Genomic DNA, 22,832 nt, shown 5'->3' on the forward strand with positions numbered 1-22,832 from the left:
TTTGCTTTTATTTCATTTGCCTTGGGAGACTGGTTAATTTATTCCTAGGTTTTTTTTTTTGACACAATTTTAAATAAGAAATTTTTTTTAACTGCTTTTCAGTTTTTAATTTATATTTATGGCAAAGACTTGAATTTTCCTCCCTCCTTTCTTCCTCCCTTTCTCCCCTTTTCTCTTTCTTTCCTTCCCTTTCTTCCTCCCTCCCTTCCAATATATGTCTTTAGGGTCAAAATCTTATTTTCTGAGGTTAGAATAAATATAAGCCTCATAGTTTTCTTGAAGAGACCAAACTATTATTTCCTCATCACATTTCCTAGTTGCGAATTGAAAGTTCATTTAATCCAGATGGTAATATGACTCATCCCTCTAAAAATGTCTTTAATAGACTTTCTGGCCCAGAATTTCTTGAGCTTTTTAATTTGTTGTATTAAGGAAGTAGTTAACATGGATCAGTGGGCTCAATTTTCAGCTGTACAGTCTAATTTCATTCATAGAATAGTAATAGCTGTGAGGTCAGAGTTCAAATTTTTAAATTTGTGAAAGATTGTATTAATATTTGAAGTTTTAAAAGGAAAAATCTTTTTCAGTAAAGGAAGAGTGAGAACCAATGCAGTACTGAGTCAACATAGTAAATTAGCTTATATGTTGATATTTGTAAGAATTAAAAAAAACTTTCCTACAGTTAGGGTCTGGGTGTTTTTTGTTTGTTTTTTTTTGCAGCAGTGCACACAGTCAATGAATGTTTTAAAACCATTCTCCTGAAGCAGATGTGTATTTTTCATATTAGGATCTTAGCATTGGGAGGCAGAGAAGCAAACATGTTCATCAGAGCCAGGGTCCCGCCTCTAAAATTCTTTTCTGATAGCAAATCATAATTGCTGGCTGCATTTTCTATGACGATTCAGTAAAGTCTAGTTTTGGGAAGGAAGTCTTTCTTTCTGCCCTTCTTGACCCCAGTTTCTTATTTCAAAATAAGTAATTTGGATAATTTATCAGGACTCTTGGTTTCTGTAGAATGTATGTGACTGTGACTATTGTGGAAGGGAGAATCTATAAGTAGTGAAGGGCTTTTTATCTTTTTTTCCACCCCCTTTTTTAAAAGAGTTTAGGGTGTGTGGGAAATTAAAAAGTTTGGGTTGGCTTTGGAGTCAAACATGTTGGTTAAAATTTCACCTCATCTGTTAGATGTGTCTTTGGGCACGATCTGTTTGAAAGTGGGTTTTTGTGACAATTAAATGAGATGATATGAAGCTCCCTACATAGTACTTGATTGCTTGGTTCTCAGAATTGCTTCCCATTTATTACAAGCCTGGTGAAAAATTCTAGTTATGCTTTACGCCAGCAAATGCAGATTTCTTGGTATTCATCGCTGTGCAATCCACTTATACCTCATTAGAAAATGCTAAGCTGTATTTTTTTCCAGATGTGAGTAGTTATATAGTATTGATGCATGTTTGGGTGTGTAGGCTACAAGGAAAATATAGAGGAGGAAATAGGACTGGGTGGTGGGTAAGGTTAAGCAAGAAATAAATTGTGGGCATCAGGATGCCTCCTCTGGAGCATTGTTTTGTCACCTCCTCTCGTTTTTTGGGTCACTCCCTCTGCCCTCAGTGAATTTGTAGGAGAATTTCCAAGTTAGGGGTTCTTCCCCTGCTCTGGAAGTTGAACTTTCAGGTGGCTTTTCTTGGTGGGGGTGAGTGTGGAAGCGTAAAAGACTCTGTTGGCAGAGGGAATATAATTGTGTTAATTGACCTCTCCCCTCCTGTAGATATTGCAGATGTCTTAGATTCAGAGTGACTCCCATTTCCATTGTTCAGTCTTCCAACTTGTGGAGGTTGATGGATTGAGACACTGCTGTGTTGCATCTCTCCTGAGCCTATGACCTTCTTGCAGATGAACCAGATCTAAGCAGGTAGAACCATGGAATATGATAGTATGAACTTGATCCCTTTGGCAGCCTATACCCCGACCCCCCCCTCCATAAATTCAGGCATTTATATTTTTTTCCCTGTTACTAAAACATGTTGTCTCTGGAAGCTGTTCATATGAGAATTTGTAGCTTTTTTTTGGGGGGGGGCAGCATTTAAAGAAAAGTGGGGACTTAATATAGGTTGTATGACTATGATATTACTGATACCCCTTGGTAGCAATTTAAAACATAAAATTTTATCTTAACATCAGAATTTCATATACTCCTGAAGCATATTATTTGAAGGTGGTTATTAATCTCCATTACTTTATGCACAGTCATTTTCATAACCCCAACTTCTGTCTTCAGTGTTCTGACAGTTACCCACAATCCTGTCTGCCCTCCTTCCTCGTCCTCCACTCTCTCCAAGTCTCCCGTGTTCTTCTTCTCAAATAATAGAGGCCACACTTGGAGAGATTTTTCTTAAACTTCATCATTATGATTTTAAACAAAAGCTAAATAAAATTATATGAGATCTGAAAAACTTATTTTGATGTAATACAATTGACCATTTACATAAAATGTTTTAAAAACATATTTCAGGTGTTTGAACCTAGCTAGTTGTAATCACACAGTTTCACATTTAAAGATTTAGTGTTGGCTAATCTAGCATTGTGTAAATAATGATGGGTCATTTTCTTTTAGTGTTAAACTTGACTCATTTTGTTATTTTAATTAGCAGTTCTGAGAGCATTGGAAAGGTGGAAGTTATCATGGTCTTCAAAGATTAATGTACTTTGACCAATTATAGCTGCCTTTAAATTTTTTTAGAATTAACAAGATATGTGGAAGTCCCTCCAGGTTAATTGCAGGTACATATAACTTGTTTGTGATGGCCGCATAATTGTCCACAAATAATCGTCCATAATTGTTTGTAATGGCTGTATAAGTTCTTTAGCCATTCTTTGATTTTAGATTTTCTGATTTTAATTGTTAAAATTTTCCACAATTTTCTGATCTAGTAGGATTTATTCAGCAATTCAAGAATTAGGCAGCATCCAATCTAGCAGACAGAAAGGAACTCCAAAGAGCTGTATAAAGCAAGAGGTTTTTGTAGATCACAATGAGCAGGAAAAAGGAAGTTATACTGGGCATTTGCTGATTGGTTAAAGCAGGCTTATTTTCCTTTACATGGTGCAAAGGGTGGTATTGGAACTGGGTCAGATAACTTGTGCTGAGCAGGCCAGACTGATTGGTTGACCTATGCCTGCCTTTTCTGGGAGAGCTGAGCATAGAAACTTAGCTAAGTTTTGCTTTGCTGACGTGGGGCTTAGCATGAGTGACTCCATCTTGGGCCTAATCTGATTAACAGTTTTTTTGCCTTTGAAACAGTACTACCACATCCTCCAAGCTGTGCCTTGAGACTGTACTACTTACCATACATAATTCCTTTTTGTTACAGTCATCTATCCCCTTATTCCTTAAATATTAGAACCTCAGGCTTTCTATGACTCTACTGCTATCCTATCATGATTCTTAGCGTTTTCAATCCTTCCAATACCACAGCCTTTCATTTCCTTAACCTCCTGTCCTTAAATGATCTCATATTCCAGTCTGCCTCTGCTTTCTCTTTCTCCGTTACTATAATCTAGACCTCCCCGTGATGGATAACCGTACGGCCTCAGCAGTCTCAACTTCAGATATTCTGCACAGACCATTACCTCCTGTGGTTCCAACTCACACCCTTGTAGCGCCTCATCTCCAAGAGTTCTATGACTAATTCCACTGATCTGTTTCCTCATAAATGCTTTCCCTCCTCGTGGCCTTCCTTTCTCAAGTTAAAATTGCCTTATCAGTCATTATACTGACTGCCTTGGAAACAGACTTAGTTTACTTATCTTTCCTTTCTTTACCCCTGTTTTGTTCTGGAACTTGCCTGATGAAATCCCATCCTTGGTTAATCTAGCTCTCCCTGATCCATATTTATGCTCTGTCCACTGACCTTGGCTGGGAAGCACACAGCCAGCTTGATTGGTCTCCCTTCACATCCATGGCGGCTGACCTCAGGTGGGCCTTTCGAGCTGCCAGGCGATCCTGCTCTGTCCCGTGCTCCATTCACCCTCCTGCTTTCCTAGATGACTACTTTATACTTAATTTTTTTAAACTTTTTATTTTATATCGGAGTATAGCTGATTAACAGTGTTGTGATAGTTTTAGGTGCACAGCAAAGCAACTCAGCCATACATATACATGTATCCATTCTCCCCCAAATCTTTCTCCTTAATTTTTTAATACTTTCCTTTCTTCCTCCCTCTCAGCCAGTAATTTTTTTTCTTCCTGTTACTCTGATAACATAGAAGCACCCAGAAGAGGATCTTCCACCAGCTCCTGTTAGCATTTCTACCCACTCACATGCATCTGCCTCCCTGTTCCTATCTAAGGCCAACCTCTTCCACTTGGGTACCATGCTCACCCTCTCCTACCCAAGGATGTCACTCTCTTCTGCACACAGTTGACTCTTGGTATCGGTGGGTTCTGTATCCATGGGTACAGAGAGCTGACTGTACTGTGCCGTTTTATGTAGAGGACTGGAGCATCCCACGGGGTCATGGAAACGGTCCTCTGAGGTTTCTGAGGAATGAGTGTAGTCCTCTCCTCTTTTGGGTCATAGCTATCACTATGCAGACAAGCTATACTATCTCCTATTTTTATTTTTTTGACCGCCACGTGTGGCTTGTGGGATCTTAGTTCCCTGACCAGAGATCGAGCCCGGGCTCTGCAGTGAAAGCTCCAAGTCCTAACCACTGGACTGCCAGGGAATTCCTGTTATCTCTTATTTTTGAAACAAAAGGAACCGCTTTGTCCTGTCCTATTACTTATTTCTCTACTCCTCTTCCTAGAGCTCTCTTCCTGTTCTTTCTCGAACTCTCTCCAGTTGGGCTTTGATCTTTAACCACAGTTCTTTTCAAGGTCAGTAGTGACCTTCATGTTGTTAAATCCAGTGTCTGATTCCCAGTCCTCATTTTTTTTTATTTTTAAAAAATTGTAGTAAAATATACATAACAAAATGTACCATTGTAATCATCTTCGAGTGTATAGTAGGCATTAAGTGTATTCACATTGTTCTGCCCCCATCACCATCAGCCGTTCCCCAGAACTTCCCCATCGTTCCAAACTCTGTACCCATAAAACATAATTTTCCATTCCCCTGCCCCCTCAGCCCCTGGCAACCACCATTCTCCTTTGTCTCTTATGAATTTGCCTATTTTAGGTATGTCATGTAAGTGGAATCAAATATTTGTCTTTTTGTGTCTGCCTTATTTCACTTAGTGTAATGTTTTCAGGGTTCATACATGTAGCATGTCTCAGAACGTCATTCGTTCTTTAAGGTTGAATAATACTCCATTGTGTGGCTGCCACATTTTGTTTATACATGTATGCGTCATGGATATTTGGGTTGTTTCTGTCTTTCGGCTGTTATGAATAACGCTGCTATGAACTTTGGTGTGCAGATATCTGTTTGAGTCCATGCTTTCAGTTCTTTGGGAAATATACCCAAAAGTGGAATTGCTGGATCATATGGTGATTCTGTGTTTAATTTTTTTTAAGGGACTGCCAATCTGTTTTCAGTAGCAGCTGTGCCATTTTACATTCCCACCAGCAGTGAATAAGGGTTGCAGTTTCTCCACCTCCATCTCCCAGCCAATGCTTTTTATTTTCTGTTTTGTTTTTTTGGTAATGGCCATCCTAATGGGCGTGAAGTCTCATCTCATTGGAGGCGTGGCTTCCATTTATCTTTGTTGACAACACGTGTAAAGCGGATCAGTCCTCCTTGACTCCACCCTCCTGCTTCTCCTCTGTCAACACCGACCCCTCCTCTCATGCTCTGTTTGCTGGCCCCTCTCGTCCCCGGGTCCTCTAAACATTGACATGCCCCAGGATCTGCTGTTTGTACCTCTTCTCACTCCCTAGGCCATCTCAGCCAGTCTCATGCCTGAAATACCACAAATAGGCTGAGAATTCCCAAAGTTAACCTTTCACAAAACGGAACTGCTCTTCTTCAAAATCTCCTCCTGCAGCCTTCCCCATCTCAGTAAATGGCAGCTCAGTAGTTTTCAACGTCTCAAGCCAAAACCCTGAGAATCACTTTTGACCCCTCTTTCTCTCTCGCTGTATACAGGGCTGTACCTTCAAAATAGAGTCAGGTCATTTCTCACTGCCGCCTCCGTCCTCCTCCTGGTCCAAGCCAGTGTCATCTTGCCACCTGATCCCTGTCAGAGCTCCTGCAGCAGCTGCGGTCTCCCGCGTCAGTACTGTTCTCACAGTGACAGGCCCTTCAGGATCCGGCCCCTTTCTCACAGTATCCTCTCCGACCTTGTCTCCTTTCACTGTCCCCCTCTCTCCCTGGGTTCAGCTAGAGTGCTCTTCTCCCAGATATCCGCTCGTAACATCTGAGATGCCTTTTCTTTCTTTTTTTTTTTTTTGTGGTACATGGGCCTCTCACTGTTGTGGCCTCTCCCTTTGCAGAGCACAGTCTCCAGACGCGCAGGCTCATTGGCCATGGCTCATGGGCCCAGCCGCTCCGCGGCATGTGGGATCTTCCCGGACCAGGGCACGAACCCGTGTCCCCTGCATCGGCAGGTGGACTCTCAACCACTGCGCCACCAGGGAAGCCCCTGAGATGCCTTTTCTTAACTGCTTTCTGATGCAGCAGTCCTCTCCTCCCTCAAATTCATTCCCTTTAACCTGCTTTATTTGTCTCGGTAGCTCCTGTTACCTCTCGGTATTTAGTTACTTGTGCGTGGTCTGCTTGCTTCCCATGTTTTTGTTCATGACTGTGGCTTCATCCTCTGGAAGAGGTCTGGGTATGGAGTCTGTGTTCAATATTTATTTGGCAAATGAATGATTGAATCTTTGTTTATATGTTTAATAAGCATTTGCTTTTCTGTAGACTAGAGTTTGAATGTGGGATTGCAAAGGGTGTGTTTTGTGTGTGTGTGTTTTAAATATTAATACTGTACTGCTGGAATACTTCAGTGCATTCTGGATATATGGTAGTCTTTTACATATTTGTGAAACTGTTGGATGCAAATTAGTATGGTTTCATTTTAATCTTGATTACAAGTTCAGGAGAATACTGTCTGTATGTATTAGCCATCTGCATTTCCTCTTTTTTGGCTTCTCTGTACATATTCTTTGCCCAGTTTTCCTTTTTGTTGCTTGAATTTTTTTTTTTTTATAGGAGTTCTTTCTATATTCTGTCATGGCATTTTTTTGTTTTTTTCCTAAATCTTGTTTTCCTTTTTTTAATTGAAGTATAGTTGATTTACAATGTTTCAGGTGAAGAGCATAATGATTCATTCATATATATTCTTTTTCAGATTCTTTTCCATTATAGGTTATTACAAGATATTGAATATAGTTCCTTGTGCAATACAGTAGGTCCTTGTTGTTTATCTATTTCATACGTATCAATAGTAGTATGTATCTGTTAATCCCAAATTCCTAATTTTTCCTCTCCCGCCCTTTCCCCTTTGGTAACCATAGTTTGTTTTCTGTCTGTGAGTCTATTTTTGTTTAGTAAATAAGTTTATTTGTATCATTTTTGTAGATTCCACATATAAGTGATATATATATTTGTTCCTTTTTTATTTTTAAATTTAATTTACTTTTTGTTATTTTTTGGCTGTGTTGCGTCCTCATTGCTGCACGCGAGCTTTCTCTAGTTGCAGTGAGCGGGGGCTGCTCTTTGTTGTTGTGCGTGGGCTTCTCATTGCGGTGGCCTCTCTTGTTGCAGTATACAGGCTCTAGGCACACAGGCTTCAGTAGTTGCAGCACGTGGGCTCAGTAGTTGTGGCTCACGAGCTTAGTTGCTCCTTGGCATGTGGGATCTTCCCAGACTAGGGATCGAACCCATGTCCCCTGCATTGGCAGGCGGATTCTTAACCACTGCGCCACCAGGGAAGTCTCTGATTTTTTAAATTGTGTTTCACCGTAAAGAAATGTTAAATCTTTAAAATTTATGTGGAATTAATCTGTAAGAATTGATGAGAAAATTTTGAAAAATATGGCTGGTGAGGGTCTTACCAGCTATTTAAAGCAGTCGTTCTCAAACATAAGTGCACAATAAAATCACATGGCTGCTGTTTAAAACTGAGTCTGCCAGTAGTTTTCAGCTTATAGGTATTGGGAAAGAAAGGAAGGGAAAGGTATGTCTGAGGAATCTTTATTTAAAATATACTCTAAGGTAATTCTGATCTGATTGGTCCATGGATCACAGTTGAAGAAGCATTGTAGATCTGTCTTTGGTGTAGTGTGGTATTAGCAAAGCAGTAGACAGGTGGATCCAAGAAACAGAACAGCGTCCAGAAACGAATCCAAGTGTGAATGATAACTTATTATGGAAGATGACATTCTGGTTAATTGAGAAAAGGATGGTTTATTTCATAAATGGTTCAGACAGTTCACCTGAAAGGAAAAGTTAGCTTTTTCCCTTAAACAATAGAGAAAAATAAATTCCATGTTGATTAAAGATCAAAATACAAAGATTTTGCAAATACTAGAAAAAAAATATAGGATACCATTAGTTTAACCATGGAGTTGGATGAGGCCTTCTTAAACTAAATTGGAAACCTAGAAGCTGTGAAGGAAAAGATTAATAGATTTAATAGTTCAAGTTTACTTTCTGAAAGGTGATGCTCATATTCTTTTTTTTTTTTTTTTTTTTTTTTTTGCGGTACGCGGGCCTCTCACTGTTGTGGCCTTTCCCGTTGTGGAGCACAGGCTCCGGACGCGCAGGCTCAGCGGCCATGGCTCACGGGCCCAGCCGCTCCGCGGCATGTGGGATCCTCCCGGACCAGGGCACGAACCCGTGTCCCCTGCATCGGCAGGCGGACTCTCAACCACTGCGCCACCAGGGAAGCCCAATACTCATATTCTAAGATGTGGCAACATAATAAAGTAGCCGTGACTGGTTTCCTAGTGTGCATGAAGAATGTTGCCTGCCACATCAGTAAACGAAGGATGTTGTGGCCGTCAAGCCATGAGCCCATTCAGGATAGAGAAAAACAGAATAGTGGCCCTACACAGTTAAGGTGCATATCAAAGGAATGATTTCAGTGAGCCCAGACTCTTGCATCTTCCTATATATAGAAAAGCACTAAGTTCATTAACTTGATGTTTGTTTTTTTTCTTTAATTAGCAGAAATCTTTTGATATTCAACTACGTGATTTGTTTTTGAACAACTCCTATATACCCTGGCTCCTTCCTTACCTCTTTGGAACAGTCTGTCAGAGCTATCTGAGAGCCTGTCTCCTGGACTGAAAGTCCTCAGTATGTCTGTGGAATAAAACATAAACACTCGACTTTTTGGATGTGCGTTTTTTTCAGTTGACACTAGTCTACATTTTCTGTAGCCATTGAGCAAATAAGATGCAATTGACCAAAGTTTTGTTACTTTACCTAGTTTATCTAAAACATTGTAGAGACATTAAATGTCTTAATTGCATGTGACTGGTACATCTAGGCTACGCTTGACACCATTAACTCTCCCCTCCCTTGACCTTCATGACACTGCCCTTTCCAAGTTCTCCTACTTTATTGGCCTTTTCCATGGGATTTTCCTCCTCTCAGTCTTGGCATTAGTTTCCCTCCAAAGTTTTCTGTCCTTGAACTTACCTTGGAGGTTTCCTGTGTGTTCTTTTTGGGCAGCTCTGACCCCTCTTAACTTTCACAGTTTGTGTATTTGGATGACTCACAGACATCTTAAACCCATTATTTTCAAGACTTGTATTCATTTCCTTTCCACCAATCATCCAGCCACTGGCCAACCTCTTCACTGTTTGTATTTCTGTCTCAGTTGAAGGCACCCTAGCTGTTTTCCCTCCTTTCACTGCCTCTGCTCTAATTTGCAGCTTTATTCTGTTGACGATTCAGATACAGTACCATCCTCACTATGTTAAGCAGAAAGATTTCAGTTGTTGGAAAGGCTGGAGGAACAGCTGCTACCCTTGCCACCCTCTGGGCAGTTAGGAGCCAGGAATCCTAGCTGCTGCTCCTTGTCACACCCACCATAGCCTTGTGACCGAGGAGTAAATGATTACTTGTTGTCTCTTATGTAATTTCCTTCGCTCCAGTTTCTGCTGCCTTCAGGTTATCCTCTGCATAAAGTTATTTTCTAATACTGTGTGTTTATGTACATTTGAATGCAAACTAAGTTTCTTCCTCAGCATCAAAGGCCACAACAATTTGACCTTTACAATTTGGGGCCTTTAATACCCTGCCCTCATCTCTCATCTCCTCATCCCTACCCTGCTCTACTGGGTGGCTGATTATTTCCTGAACACCTGCTGATTTGGGGGCTTGTTCAAGCTGTGTGGTATCATCTATTCAAAATCTCCATTCCTCTGCCCTTCCTGTCCCCGGACTTTTAAGATCATAATAAATTGCTGTTTGCTTCAAGAGGATGTCTCAGAAAAAGCCAGAACTAGCCTCTTACCTTTTACTGTACTCTTCTTGAAACACTTTATACTCAATGATTAGTACTTATTAAAGTTTCATAGTTTTAGTTCTTATATTTAGGCCTGTGATCCATTTTAAGTTAATTTTTTGTATGGTATAAGAAAGGGGTTCGTCTTCGTTGTTTTAGGTGTAGATGTCCAGATGTTCCAGCACCATTTGTTGAAAAGACTGTTCTTTCCCTATTGAGTTTTTCTGCCATCTTGTTGGAAAGACTCTTCTTTCCCTATTGAGTTTTTTTTGCCATCTTGTTGAAAATCAGTTGTCCATAATAGAAAAGTTTATTTCTGGACTCTCAATTTTATTCTGTTAATCTATATATATGTACTTTTTCTAGTACCACACTGTCTTGATTAATATTGCTTTGTATCAAGCTTTGAAACTGAGATGTGTGAGCACTTCAACTTTGTTCTTTTTCAAAAGTTTTGGCTGTTCTGGCTACTTTGAATTTCCATGTGAATTTTAGGATCAGCTTACAAAATTCTCTAGAAGTCAGCAGAGATTTTGATAAGCATCGTGTTGAATCTGTACATCAGTTTGGGGAATGTTGCTATTTTAACAATATTAGGTTTTAAAATCCATAAACAGGATGTTTTCTATTTAGGTCTTTAATATCTTTAAACAATGTTTTGTGGTTTTCATAGTACAAAGTTTGCACTTCTTGTTATAGCTAATCCTAAGTATTTTTGAAAGTGTTGTAAATATAATTGTTTTCTTCATTTTCCCATTATTCATTGCTAGTGTGTAGAAATACAGTTTATTTTTGTATATTCATCTTATATCCTGCAACCTTTGCTGAATTCTTTGTTTGTTCCATTAGTTTTTCAGTGGGTTCCTTTGGATTTTCTATATTACACTCATATCATCTGTGGATATAGTTTTTTAAATCACAGTTATTTTTAAATTCAAAATGCAAACATGCAGAATTAAATTTCAGAGTACTTAGTGAGATAACATCATTCTCCTGGGTTATTAAGGTGCATCTATTCTTTGCAATTCTGATGTCCTGAAAGTATTAGGGCCGTTGTTTTCGTTGTGCCACTTTTCTGTACAGAAACCTTCAGTGGCTCCCCATGCCCTTTCTGGCAGAAATCTAGATTCTTTGGACTCAATTCTTCAGGGTACTACACAATACGTTGTTGAAGAAAAGAGCTTGGAATGGTGAACAGAGCCCAGAGGTCAGTTGGGAGTCCTGGCTTCTCACCAGCTGTGCATGAGCAAATTCGGAGGTGTCCCTTTTCCTGTAAAGTTGCAGAGTTTGACTTTTAATTTTTTAAGAATGGTTTCCTTTAGTTCTCTGAACACATTTATAATAGCTGCTTTGATGCGCTGTCTGCTAAGTCTGACATTTGGATCCTCTCAAGGAGGACTTCTGTTGCTTGCTTTTCTCCCTGTGTGTGGGTCATACTTTCCTGTTTGTTTGCATACCTCATAATTTTTTGTTGTAGACTGGACATTTTAGATATTTTTGTAGCAGTTCTGAATACTGATTCCGCCTTCCCCTTTTCTGCACTTTCTTGTTTGCTTGCTTGTTTGCTGACTTGGCTGACCGGTTTTGGTGAAGTTTACTTTTTCTGTAGCATGCATCCTCTGATGGGGCTCCTTCAAGGGCACAGCCTTGGGAACACGCACAGTTACTTTGAAGTCCCTTCTTTCAGGGGGTGAAGCACGGTGGTTCTTGTAGGGCTCCCTTTAATGGTCTGCCTCCCTGGTGTGCCTCTTGGCACCACACCCAGCAAATATTCTCCACTGATAGCCAGTCGATGGCTTTATTGTTTTGCACAGTGCCCTGGGCTATAAGTTGCCCCACAGGGTGATCCAGTTAAATTAGATGGTCTTTGTAGGGGTTGTGTTTGAGGCCAGTCTTTGAGCTGTGCTGACTCTAGGAGGGCTCTTCCTAGCTGTCTCTTTCCATGATTCCATTGAACTTCTCTGGATCTGTTCTTTTGCTTGTTCCTGTTGTGGAACTACCAGCCTCATCTTAGTTGCTCACCACTAAAGTCTCCATTGTTTTCCATAGTGCCATTAGGCTTGAACTTCTCTGTTCTCTGTTGCAACTAAGGTCAGTCCTCTTAGGGATTGCTTAGTGGTTCTATCTGTGTTCTTACAGCCTGCTTCTCTGGCCTGGGGAGAACCTCTGTGCCATTGCTCCAGAGCCAGGGGCAGGGGCAGGGGCAGCAGCTTGTCCTCTGCTCTGTGAGTGGGGTCCTGGGCTTGGCTGTAGCCACTGGTCTCTGGAGCTTCTCTCCCTGCCATCCACCTTACGAATCATGGTGCCCAGCAGTCTTGGTCTGCTGCGTCTGCAGTAGAGCTTCTGCCCTGAGTGGAGACTGGGTGAAAGAAGGGATTCCTCAGATCTCTCGGCCATGCTTTCCTAGAATAGAATTTCTATGACATGGAGATGAAGAATGCTAGAAATCATAATCCTGGATTTAGAGCTGGGTGGAGTAATCAGTTAGTAGTTAGCTTCAGTTTTGTTTCTTCAAAAATGATACTGTCACCTACCTACCAAACAAAGGCTGTGTCCTCTGCCTTGTGTTCTTCTTCCCCACCCTCCCTCTTCCTTTAAGTCTCAGCTCAAGTATCACTGGCCAGGGAGGCTCTCGTGGACCACCCACATACTAGAGCACCTCTTTGGCCTTGCCTGGTCACCTAGTATTTCCCTTACTGGGTTCATTTTTCCCTCTTAGGGTTTCTCACCATCTGGTGATATTTGTCTACCTCTCCCAAGGGATGTATAGGTTCCATGGGAAGAGAGAGTGTTTCTTTCACTGTTATAGTCCCTGTACTTAGAACAGTGTCTGACACATAGTAGATTCTCAATAAATCTGATAAATGCAACATGTAAAATGTCCAAAGTCTGTTGTCTTCTTGCTTCACAATTTAACCTGCCTAAATTGAAAAATATCTAGAATCACTGTGGGAAGTGAATTTCATATGGTTTGCTAACTCCAATTGCTTGTTGCTGCCTAGAGTGGGAGAAGGGGGCTCCCTGGGAAAGAAAGCAGTGATGATTCAGCAGTGGCTGCAGGGGTCGGGAGAGAGGAGAGTGTGGCATATGTGCTAAGTGTCTGCCATCTCTAATGTAACGAGACACTGAAGAACAGGAAATGGGTGCATTGTTGGTCTCCATTCTCTTGTAGGTCTTCTGGTTTGCTTCCTCTTCACGACTGGGAAGTATTGGTGGTTACTGGGGGTTAGGTTGGAAAAGCCACCTGTTTACAGAATGATGTGGAAGCTTTTCTGTAGAAATCCCGTTGTTAATAGATATGGCATAAATGTGTATCCTATAAATATCAAGAGTGGACAGGACATTGCTGGCGGCCAGTATACTAGCTGCTGCTTATTGGGAAAAAAAATCGTGTGCCTATCTGATATGAAGACTTCTTCTTTAAAGTTACTTAAGAATGATTTTTTGACTAATAACTTTCTTTCTTTTCCTTCTAGATTCTTACAGAAATCTGTTAATTCTACTTTTTGAGCACTATGAATAACCACATATCTTCAAAGCCATCGACTATGAAGCTAAAACATACCATCAACCCCATTCTTTTATATTTCATACATTTTATAATATCACTTTATACTATTTTAACATATATTCCATATTATTTTTTGTCTGAGTCAAGACAAGAAAAATCAAACCAAATTAAAGCGAAGCCTGTAAATTCAAAACCCGAGTCTGCGTACAGGTCTGTTAACAGCCTGGATGGCTTGGCCTCAGTATTATACCCTGGATGTGATACACTAGATAAAGTTTTTATGCACGCGAAAAACAAATTCAAGGACAAGAGACTCCTGGGAACACGTGAAATTTTAAATGAGGAAGATGAAGTGCAGCCAAACGGAAAAATTTTTAAAAAGGTAATGTGGCTTTTTATTGCCTTTGAATTCGCTCTGAATAGAATGTACGCTTAGAAATGGTGGCAGGGGACAAGCACGGCCTGCTTCTGTTGGAATTTGCTCATGTGGCAGGAGAAACGGGGTAGAAGGGGACTAGACTGCGCTTTTTTCTCCTTCTGTACCCCCGGCATGGATTTGTTCCGAATTTTCACGAAGACCTTGAGATCACTCACTGGTGTGGGGCACTTCTGAGCCTGAATGGCTACCAGGACTTGGAATGGAATGTCTAGGGCAGTTTGGGGTTTGCAACTATATTCCCTGGTAGTTCCAGAAGCGCCTGTGAGCTCGAGATTGCTCTGGGTTTTGGGGTGTGACCTGCTTTTTCTGATTATAATGTTCCATTGGATACAAAGTACTTTGGTACTTGGGTTTGTGGCAAGTGCTTTGGTTTTCTAAGAATTTCTTTTCACAGATATAGAACTTGCCATTATTGATTTGAAACAGAGGATAAGACATCCTTAGAGGCAGTGTAACAGTGCTTGAGAGCCTGGACTCCAGATACAGACCGTGGGTTTGAATGTCGGCTTTGCCACTTACTAGCTGTGTGTGACTTCCGAAAAGCTACATAACACATTTGCCTCAGTTTCTTTAACATGGAGGTAATGATCATTGCTGACATTTATTAGCATTTCTTATGAGCCAGGCCGTTTTAAGAGCTTCACACACATCAACTTATTTAAGACTTACAATAGCCCTACGGGTTAGTGTGGTCGGGATATCCCTCCTTTACAGATGATGGCACTGAGGCACAGATAGGTTAGGTAACTTACCCAAGGGCATTGTAGCTAGCAGGTGGTGAAGCTGGGACCAGAACCCAGGGTGTCTAGCTCCAATCTCCTTAAATAATCCCAGCTCAGAGTTGTTGAGAGGATTAATAGAGAAAGGGAGTGAGAGTGTGTGTGTTTGTGTGTGTACATTCTACAGGTATGTGTGTGGCACAGTTTGTGGTATCTAGTGTAAATGCTCTAGCTTTTATTATCGTCTTGGGAATTCACTGGGCAAAATTGTATGAATGAATCTAAAGACTTATATCATGGAGTAGTGCAGCCCTGTGAGGGGTAATAAGTATAGAAATGTCATGAAAATGCTGCTCATGAACTTGGGTATGTGAGTTTCTTATAAACGGTTCTTGAAGTTCTGGTAGGTGAGAATTGAAGATCAAGTTTTTTTAGAGGCAGTAAGATGATCTGTAGTTAGTTGATAATTTGGTTAGGTTATAGGTTTAATACCTGTGTAGGCACAGTTGTTTTTCCCTTACCCTCTTTTTCCAACTACACCCTGACTCCAGCTGTCTTTTTTCTGTTAATCATGAAGGAACTCTCAGATCTTGGAGGAGAGTCCAAATAAGCACAGCTATGGAATGAAACGCTCAGATTTACTCCTGTTACTGCAGAATGTGGGGAGGGGAGTGAGAAGGATGTTGTTTGACTTAATGGTCCATTAATGTTGCCACTTACCACACAAATTCCAGTCATCATCTTGTAAACGTAAAGGAGATGGCACGCAAGTTAATAATCAGTGACGCCTAGAAATTCAGAAACATTATTTTAACTCTAGACAACAGAATCTGTATGTGTTCCTAACCTTCGAATGGAGTGATGTTTTATCCTGTTGTGCCTGGACCCCTCCTGACTTACACTTGTTGTTCTGGCATTAATAGTGCCCCCTACAGTCGCCAGGGTGATTTGGATAAATCCTGTGGTCACTCTACTTTTAAGGCATTTTCCCTGTTTCTTTTGGTGACCTAGTTTTGCCTCACTTAAATAATTTTTTTTCCCTTTTTTTGCTAAATTAAGATCTCGCTGGGGTTAGTTAATAGCACATTTCGAGAAATTGAAGTCATGTAGTTCAGCATGTTTGATTACTCTTCTCTAGCCTATAGATTATAATTTGCAAAACACTTTATCATACTGATGTCTGATTTTTGTCATATTTAGTTGCTACTTTTTATGGTGTACCTTCCTTGATTCTGTCTTTGCGAGATCTGGTAGTTATAAAAGGTACTGAAAACACTACATTTTTTAAGTGCTAAAGTTTTCCACTCCTCTGCCTTCTTTTCTGTGCTTTTTGTATCTAAAATAAACATTCATTTTTGTCCTTTGACAATTCCTACTGCTATTTGAATTCAAAGATTGGGTTCTCTTACTTTTAATGAAAGCATATATAACAGAAATCCTGTTTTAGCAGGAAGCTTATTTTTTCTCTAGTATCCTGCACACACTACAGGATAGTGTGCAGGATACACACACTACACGCATTTATGGAGCTAGCACTTTCAGTCATCCAGTACTCATAGCAGCAGACTGGTTCCCAAGTATATAAAAAGGAGAAAAATACGGTGAACATGAAATTCTTTCTTAATTCAGGTGTCAGTATAATTAGGACAAAATAAAATCCTAGAGCTGTCATAGTTGTTCCTTAAATGTGGCCAGATAGGGCTTCCCTGGTGGCGCAGTGGTTGGGAATCTGCCTGCCAATGCAGGGGACGTGGGTTTGTGCCCCGGTCCGGGAAGATCCCACATGTCGCGGAGCGGCTGGGCCCGTGGGCCACGGCTGCTAAGCCTGCGCGTCTGGAGCCTGTGCTCCACAGCGGGGGAGGCCGCGACGGTGAGAGGCCCGCACACACACACAAAAAAAGTGTGGCCAGGTAATGCAATGGACACAAGCAAAGTTCTTCTTTTTTTTAAAAATATTAATTAGGTTGTGCTGGGTCTTAGTTGCGGCACATGGGCTCCGTAGCTCTGGCTCACTGGCTCCCTAGTTGTGGCACGTGAACTCTTAGTTGCGCCATGCCTGTGGGATCTAGTTCCCTGACCAGGGATCAAACCTGGGCCCCCTGCATTGGGAGCACAGAGTCTTAACCACGGCAGGAGCAGGGAAGTCCCGACACAAGCAAAGTTCTTATGCCCTGTGCGTGGTGTGTGTGTGTGTGGGGGTGTGTGTGTGTGTGTGTGTGTGTGAGTGAGAGAGAGAGAGAGAGAGAGAGAGAGAGAGAAAGAGAAAGTATGTGGCTCTTTCCTCCCTGTCTTGACCGTGGTGCCTTTGTATTCATTGTTTATTCAACAAAGAAATATTTGAACTCTAGTAGAAAAGTTAGAAGGTGAGAGAAAACATTTTCAGTTCGCACCCTTTTCTGTCTATACTATATCACTGTCCGAGGGTGTGCCTACCATTGATTGACATTAGCAATTAACTTCGCATTTGTGATTCATCAAACTTTTTTCAGAAGTCTTTAATATAAACTCTGGTGTAGAAAACACATATTTTTTCTTGTTTGAAATTAGACTCATCGGGAAAGTAGGTTTTGTGTATCATAAACAAAGCAAATATTTTTTGTTAGCCTTACTTGAGAAGGTGTGCTATACCACTGGTTAGCCAAGACTTCAGTTTCTGCTGGTCTGCATTGCAATTGTAGCAGTGGTCTGTAGACTGGATAAGGGGGTATCTCCACTGTGTATTAAACTAGGCTGCCCCGCCCTTGGTTTCTTATTTAACACCCATTGTATTGCAGCAGCAGCTGCTGCTATGGAAGGATAGTGAAAAGGGGACCTTTCACAACCTGCCCTTAGATGTAAAAATAGAGTTGCTTAGGCAGTGTGGCCTCTGCTCAGAGTGCTTACTAAGAGTGGAACACATACGTAATTTTTTTTTTTTTTTTTTTTTTTTTTCTTTGTGGTACGCGGGCCTCCCACTGTTGTGGCCTCTCCCGTTGCGGAGCAACAGGCTCCGGACGCGCAGGCTCAGCGGCCATAGCTCACGGGCGCAGCCGCTCCGCGGCATGTGGGATCTTCCCGGACCGGGGCACGAACCCTGTCCCCTGCATCGGCAGGCGGACTCTCAACCACTGCGCCACCAGGGAAGCCCCACATACGTAATCTTGATGGAGTGTATCTTCATTTAATAGTTTCCATATTTGAAGATAATCTTATATTGGAAAATAAAGCTAGTGATTAGCAACATCTAAAAGTTTTCTCCCTGTTTTGGGGGACTGAGCTTTGGGGATTAACCCTGGAGTGTATCTGGCATGGTTGAAGCAAAGATGCTCAAAGCTCTATTTCAAATGAATGAACTCTGAAGCTTTGTTCTGTCTTATCTTAAAAGTCTCTTTTGAGCTTCCAAGGGAAGGTAAGTGAAGATGCGATGGTTCCGCTGTAATTATGCCCAGGATACTGCGGCCATCAGCTTCACCAAGACAAGTTTCCCGAGGGGCACAAACAGAAGAACAGACAGCGAAGAAACAGAGGCGGCTGTGTTCCTGAGGCTTGGCCAGCTTTTCCAGGACTATATTATGCTGTCATTTTAAGTCTCGTATGGTTTTATAAAACTGTGGCAGAGTGAAGCGTGTGGAATGTGTCAGTAGCTCCTGATTCCAGCCTTCCCAGCAGCAAGTGCTTGTACTGATGTCTTTTGAAATGAATTAACAATGAAATGATCAGTTTCCAGAACGTTTTAAAAATACATGTACCTGAAATAGAACAGAGTTGCAAAGAATAAAAATAACTTTGCAGTGAAACAGAGGACGCAAGACCAGCTCAAACATTTAGTGATCTAACTTCCGGAGATACTTTACATCTTTTTCTTATATATTTTACACACCTTAGAGAGAAGAAACTAGAAGGAATTATGCAGTCATAGTGCTTAGAAAGAGAAGTTTCACTATGACTGACGTTCCTTCTAAATTGATGCAAAAAGATACTAGAAATACTCCTTTCTGTTCTTAGGAGTTGACTTAGCTTTCTTTTCCTCTTCCTCATTGCCTACTTTTGTGTTATTTCTTTCTTGAGTCATGTTTTTATCCTATTTGCATATGTGTATGATATTTATTTTTTGACTTATTAGGATATTTACATAATTTATATAAAAAGTAATGGCCCATCTCTTGGCCAGAATTTGTGGTTGGTTATTATGTTAATACTCTCCCCAGCCAGAACGCTTGGTTTTCTTTTCCATACTTGCTCTTCTCCCTGTCATCCCCCTGTTTTTTAAAGGCACCGCTGTGTACCAGATGGCTCAAGTCAAAAACCAGGAGTCTGATTTTTTTAAATTTTCCCCTTACAGCTCCCTCCACCCCCGTTCCCTTTAAAAAGAAAAAAAAATCAGGTCTTCTGCTTCCACCCTTGCCTCTATTATAATCCACTCAAACACAGCAGTTGAAATGATATTTTACAGCTGTTAATCAGGCCACCTTACTCACTTGCCCAGCAGCATCTCAGCTCCTTTCTATAGTGCAGTTGGAGCATTGTGATTTAGTACTTAGATTCTGGAATGAATCTGCCTGGGTTCATATCCTAGTCCGTCACTTAATAGCTGTGGGATTTGAGCAAGTTATGTTTATTCTGTCTATGCCTCAGTATTCTCATCTGTAAAATAGAGAGAATAATAGTAATTATCTTAGTTATTGTGAGAGTTACCTACAGCATACCTAGCACGTAGTAAACACTAGTAAAGGTTAGCTGCCCTCATCGTCGCCATGGTTATTACCAACTGTCCAGATCTCTTCAATATTTTCACTCTCTGGCTCCCTCACCATAATTTGTTTGTAAAGATCTTCATTTGCAGAGGGAAAGGTTAAATGAAGCCAGATGTACTTTGTCGACGGTAGGAAAGTATATATTTTTGAGATATCTCTGTTCTGAATAGTTAAAGTAAAAGTTTTAGTGCTGATAGAGGTTAAACTCAGCTACCTGAACACTTAACCTTTATAGAATATCTCATTCTTCAGGGCCCTGACTGGTTAAGTATTGTGTGATTTTGTTTTATGGAATGTTCTGTATCTTATCTCCATTTTGTTTTTATAGTTTTCTTTTGAGATAAGAGGCCTTCCTCATCAGCATAATCAAGGTATCTAATTTCATAGGTTCCTGAACAAAGGTAAATTATTAAGTTCCTATGTCCCAGGCAGTGATAGTCTGAGCGACAACACTGATACTTACATATGTGTATGTCACACCTGTCATAGAATGAAAATACAGGCAATTAAGTGTGAGAGAGGAAAGCGACCGTAGGGATCATTTAGCCTCCACTGTGGCCGTTCACGTAGCCACACTAGGCGTGCGTCTTCCTGACTCTTAGGACAGTCAAACATATTTATGTCTCATGGGTCACAGATAAGAATATTTAAGAGGTGGTGGCAAAGGATGTATGCGATTGAATGGTGATGAGAACAAAAGAAGCCGAGGGAGTTAAATGATCAGGTGGATATGGACCTTTAAAAAAAAGCCATCGGCTTCCCTGGTGGCGCAGTGGTTGAGAGTCCGCCTGCCAATGCAGGGGACATGGGTTCGTGCCCCAGTCTGGGAAGATCCCACATGCCGCGGAGAGGCTGGGCCCGTGAGCCACAACTACTGAGCCTGCGCATCTGGAGCCTGTGCCCCGCAACAAGAGAGGCCGCGACAGTGAGAGGCCCGCGCACCGTGATGAAGAGTGGACCCTGCTCGCCACAACTAGAGAAAGCCCTCGCACAGAAACGAAGACCCAACACAGCCAAATAAATAAATAAATAAAATAAATTTTTTAAAAAAAGCCATCTTTTAAACAAATGAGGCTGCTGGAGGAGAGGTTGAAGACCCCGAGGCCCAGAGTGAATTCAAGTTGTTTCGTTACACCGGTCCGTTCCACACATTTAGCGAATAATCGCTGAGTGCCTGCTGCATGCTAGTACCGTCCTAGGCACTAGGAGACAATAATGAACAAGACACACAGATTACTTTTTTCTGGATCTTGTATTTGTATGGGAGGAAGAGAGACAATAAATAATAAGGTAACAGATTTAATAACTGTCGTGAAGAAAGAAAGCTGATTGGAGATCAGTGATAGCCTCTCTGAGTAAGTGACGGCTAAGTGGAGGCCTGAAGGCCGGTAACGAGCCCTCTTTGCAGTGGGACAGGATTGTGCAGTGGCTCTAAAACAGGAATGAGCCCAGCTGGGAGAGGCACTTAGGGAGCAAAGTTCATGACGGCATTCAGACCCTGAGACCGAGTGCCTCCTTAAATTTCGTGCCCTGAGCACCTGTTTTGCCTCATCTTGGGTCCTGCGCTGCCTGGTTGAAGGACAGAAAAGACAAAGTTGTATTTATAGGAAGTGAGTCAGGACAGAGGTTTTGAGATGGGCACAGAGACACTGGCAAAGTCTTAAGGCTTTGTAGGCCAGGGTAAGGTTTTCCAACTCCATTCCTACTGGAAAGGGAAAACACTTGCAGAGGAGTAAGCTGACTTATGTTTTTCAAAAGCTCACTACTGTAGGGAGAAGGGGGTAAAGGGGAATAAGAATGGAAGTTGGCCAGTCAGCATTCCTTAGTTCAGGGGAGAGACGGACTAGGGTGACAGGGTGCAGGTGGAGGGCAGTGGTTGCATTGGGGGAATACCTGTTAGACAGCTTAGTTGCATAATCAAGTGAAAAAGCAGGTTGGAGATCCAAGTATGGGTGGTCAGGACTAGAGATGGAAACTTGGGAAGCTCTTCAAATTAAAGTCCCAGTGAGTCGAGCTTTTGTCAGGGACACTTCAGCCACTGTGATACCGTGAGGGACTGCAAAGGGTATGGGTACAGGTACGTGTATGTAGGTTATTAAACTTGGTGGTAGGAAGGTAAGGGAGTTTCTGTTTAATTTCTGATTTCTCAGTGGAGTGTGAGATAGTATCGTCACATGGAAGTGGAGAAGGGAGAGAAAGGGTAGAGGATATTTGAGTAGGGAGAAGGTTTCAGATAGCCATTTCAGAGGGTGAGAAAATGAATGTACCAGGGAAGCATAATAGGATTGCTGGGTGGTGAGATCTGTGATCCTGGATTTAAAACACCTGGTTGGTGTTCTTCAGCAGTGTTCCACAGTATAGGCAGGGAATAGATACATGAGTTTAATCTCAGGGTGGGCTAACCATAGGGTCAAAGTTAGGATTTGAGACCTTTTCTAGCACAAGTCAGATAAAATTATGGGGTAGGTAGGGTCCCTTAAATGTAATCTTTATGGGAAAGATCACTCCTAGAAAATTCAGTGGTTTAAAGAATTAAATTCAGATTTTGGTTACACTTGAATTAAAACTCATGACTTGATTTCTTTGCACCATCATTTATTTGGGTTTACATATTTGGGTTATATAGCTAATGCTTTTTCAGAACACATATATTCTCTGAAATTTACAAAACTCATTTAGATTCTAGAATCTAGGAGGTAGCTCATGCCTGTCTTTGGAGTGTGAAATTCTTAATAATGGTGAATCCAGTTCCTACACGTTTTGGCCCAATTCTCGTCTGCCTTCTCACCGCCAGAGAGCTCCTTTTGAAGCCATTGGAGCTCTGCGTGCTGAGCATTTCATGGGGGTGCAGAGCAGGGTGAGGGTTTGGGACCCACTGAAGTTAAGTGAGCGTTTTAATTTCAGCTGCTTTATCCAACAAAATGAGAATTTACTTCTCAAGTCCAGTTTGGAATAGGGCACTAGAGGGCAGTATTTAACTTTTTCCATTTGTATCTTCATCCAACCTCTGTTTTCTAGAAATCTCTTAAATA

At 41.4% G+C, this 22,832-nt stretch overlaps 1 protein-coding gene across 3 annotated transcripts in view; it reads left to right on the forward strand.

Annotated features, from left to right (window-relative positions):
* ACSL3 (acyl-CoA synthetase long chain family member 3) overlaps positions 1-22,832 on the forward strand; it is a 79,160-nt gene that overhangs the window by 32,772 nt on the left and 23,556 nt on the right. For all 3 annotated transcript variants that reach the window (XM_079925224.1, XM_079925223.1, XM_079925222.1), the window contains one exon: positions 13,875-14,291. In XM_079925224.1, coding sequence (XP_079781350.1) covers positions 13,914-14,291 — 378 coding nt within the window. In that variant the 5' untranslated portion in view covers positions 13,875-13,913. The remainder of the gene's footprint in view (positions 1-13,874; positions 14,292-22,832) is intronic.

Source organism: Stenella coeruleoalba (genome assembly GCF_951394435.1).
Source record: "Stenella coeruleoalba genome assembly, chromosome: 6".
In the NCBI taxonomy this organism is placed as follows: Eukaryota; Metazoa; Chordata; class Mammalia; order Artiodactyla; family Delphinidae; genus Stenella; species Stenella coeruleoalba.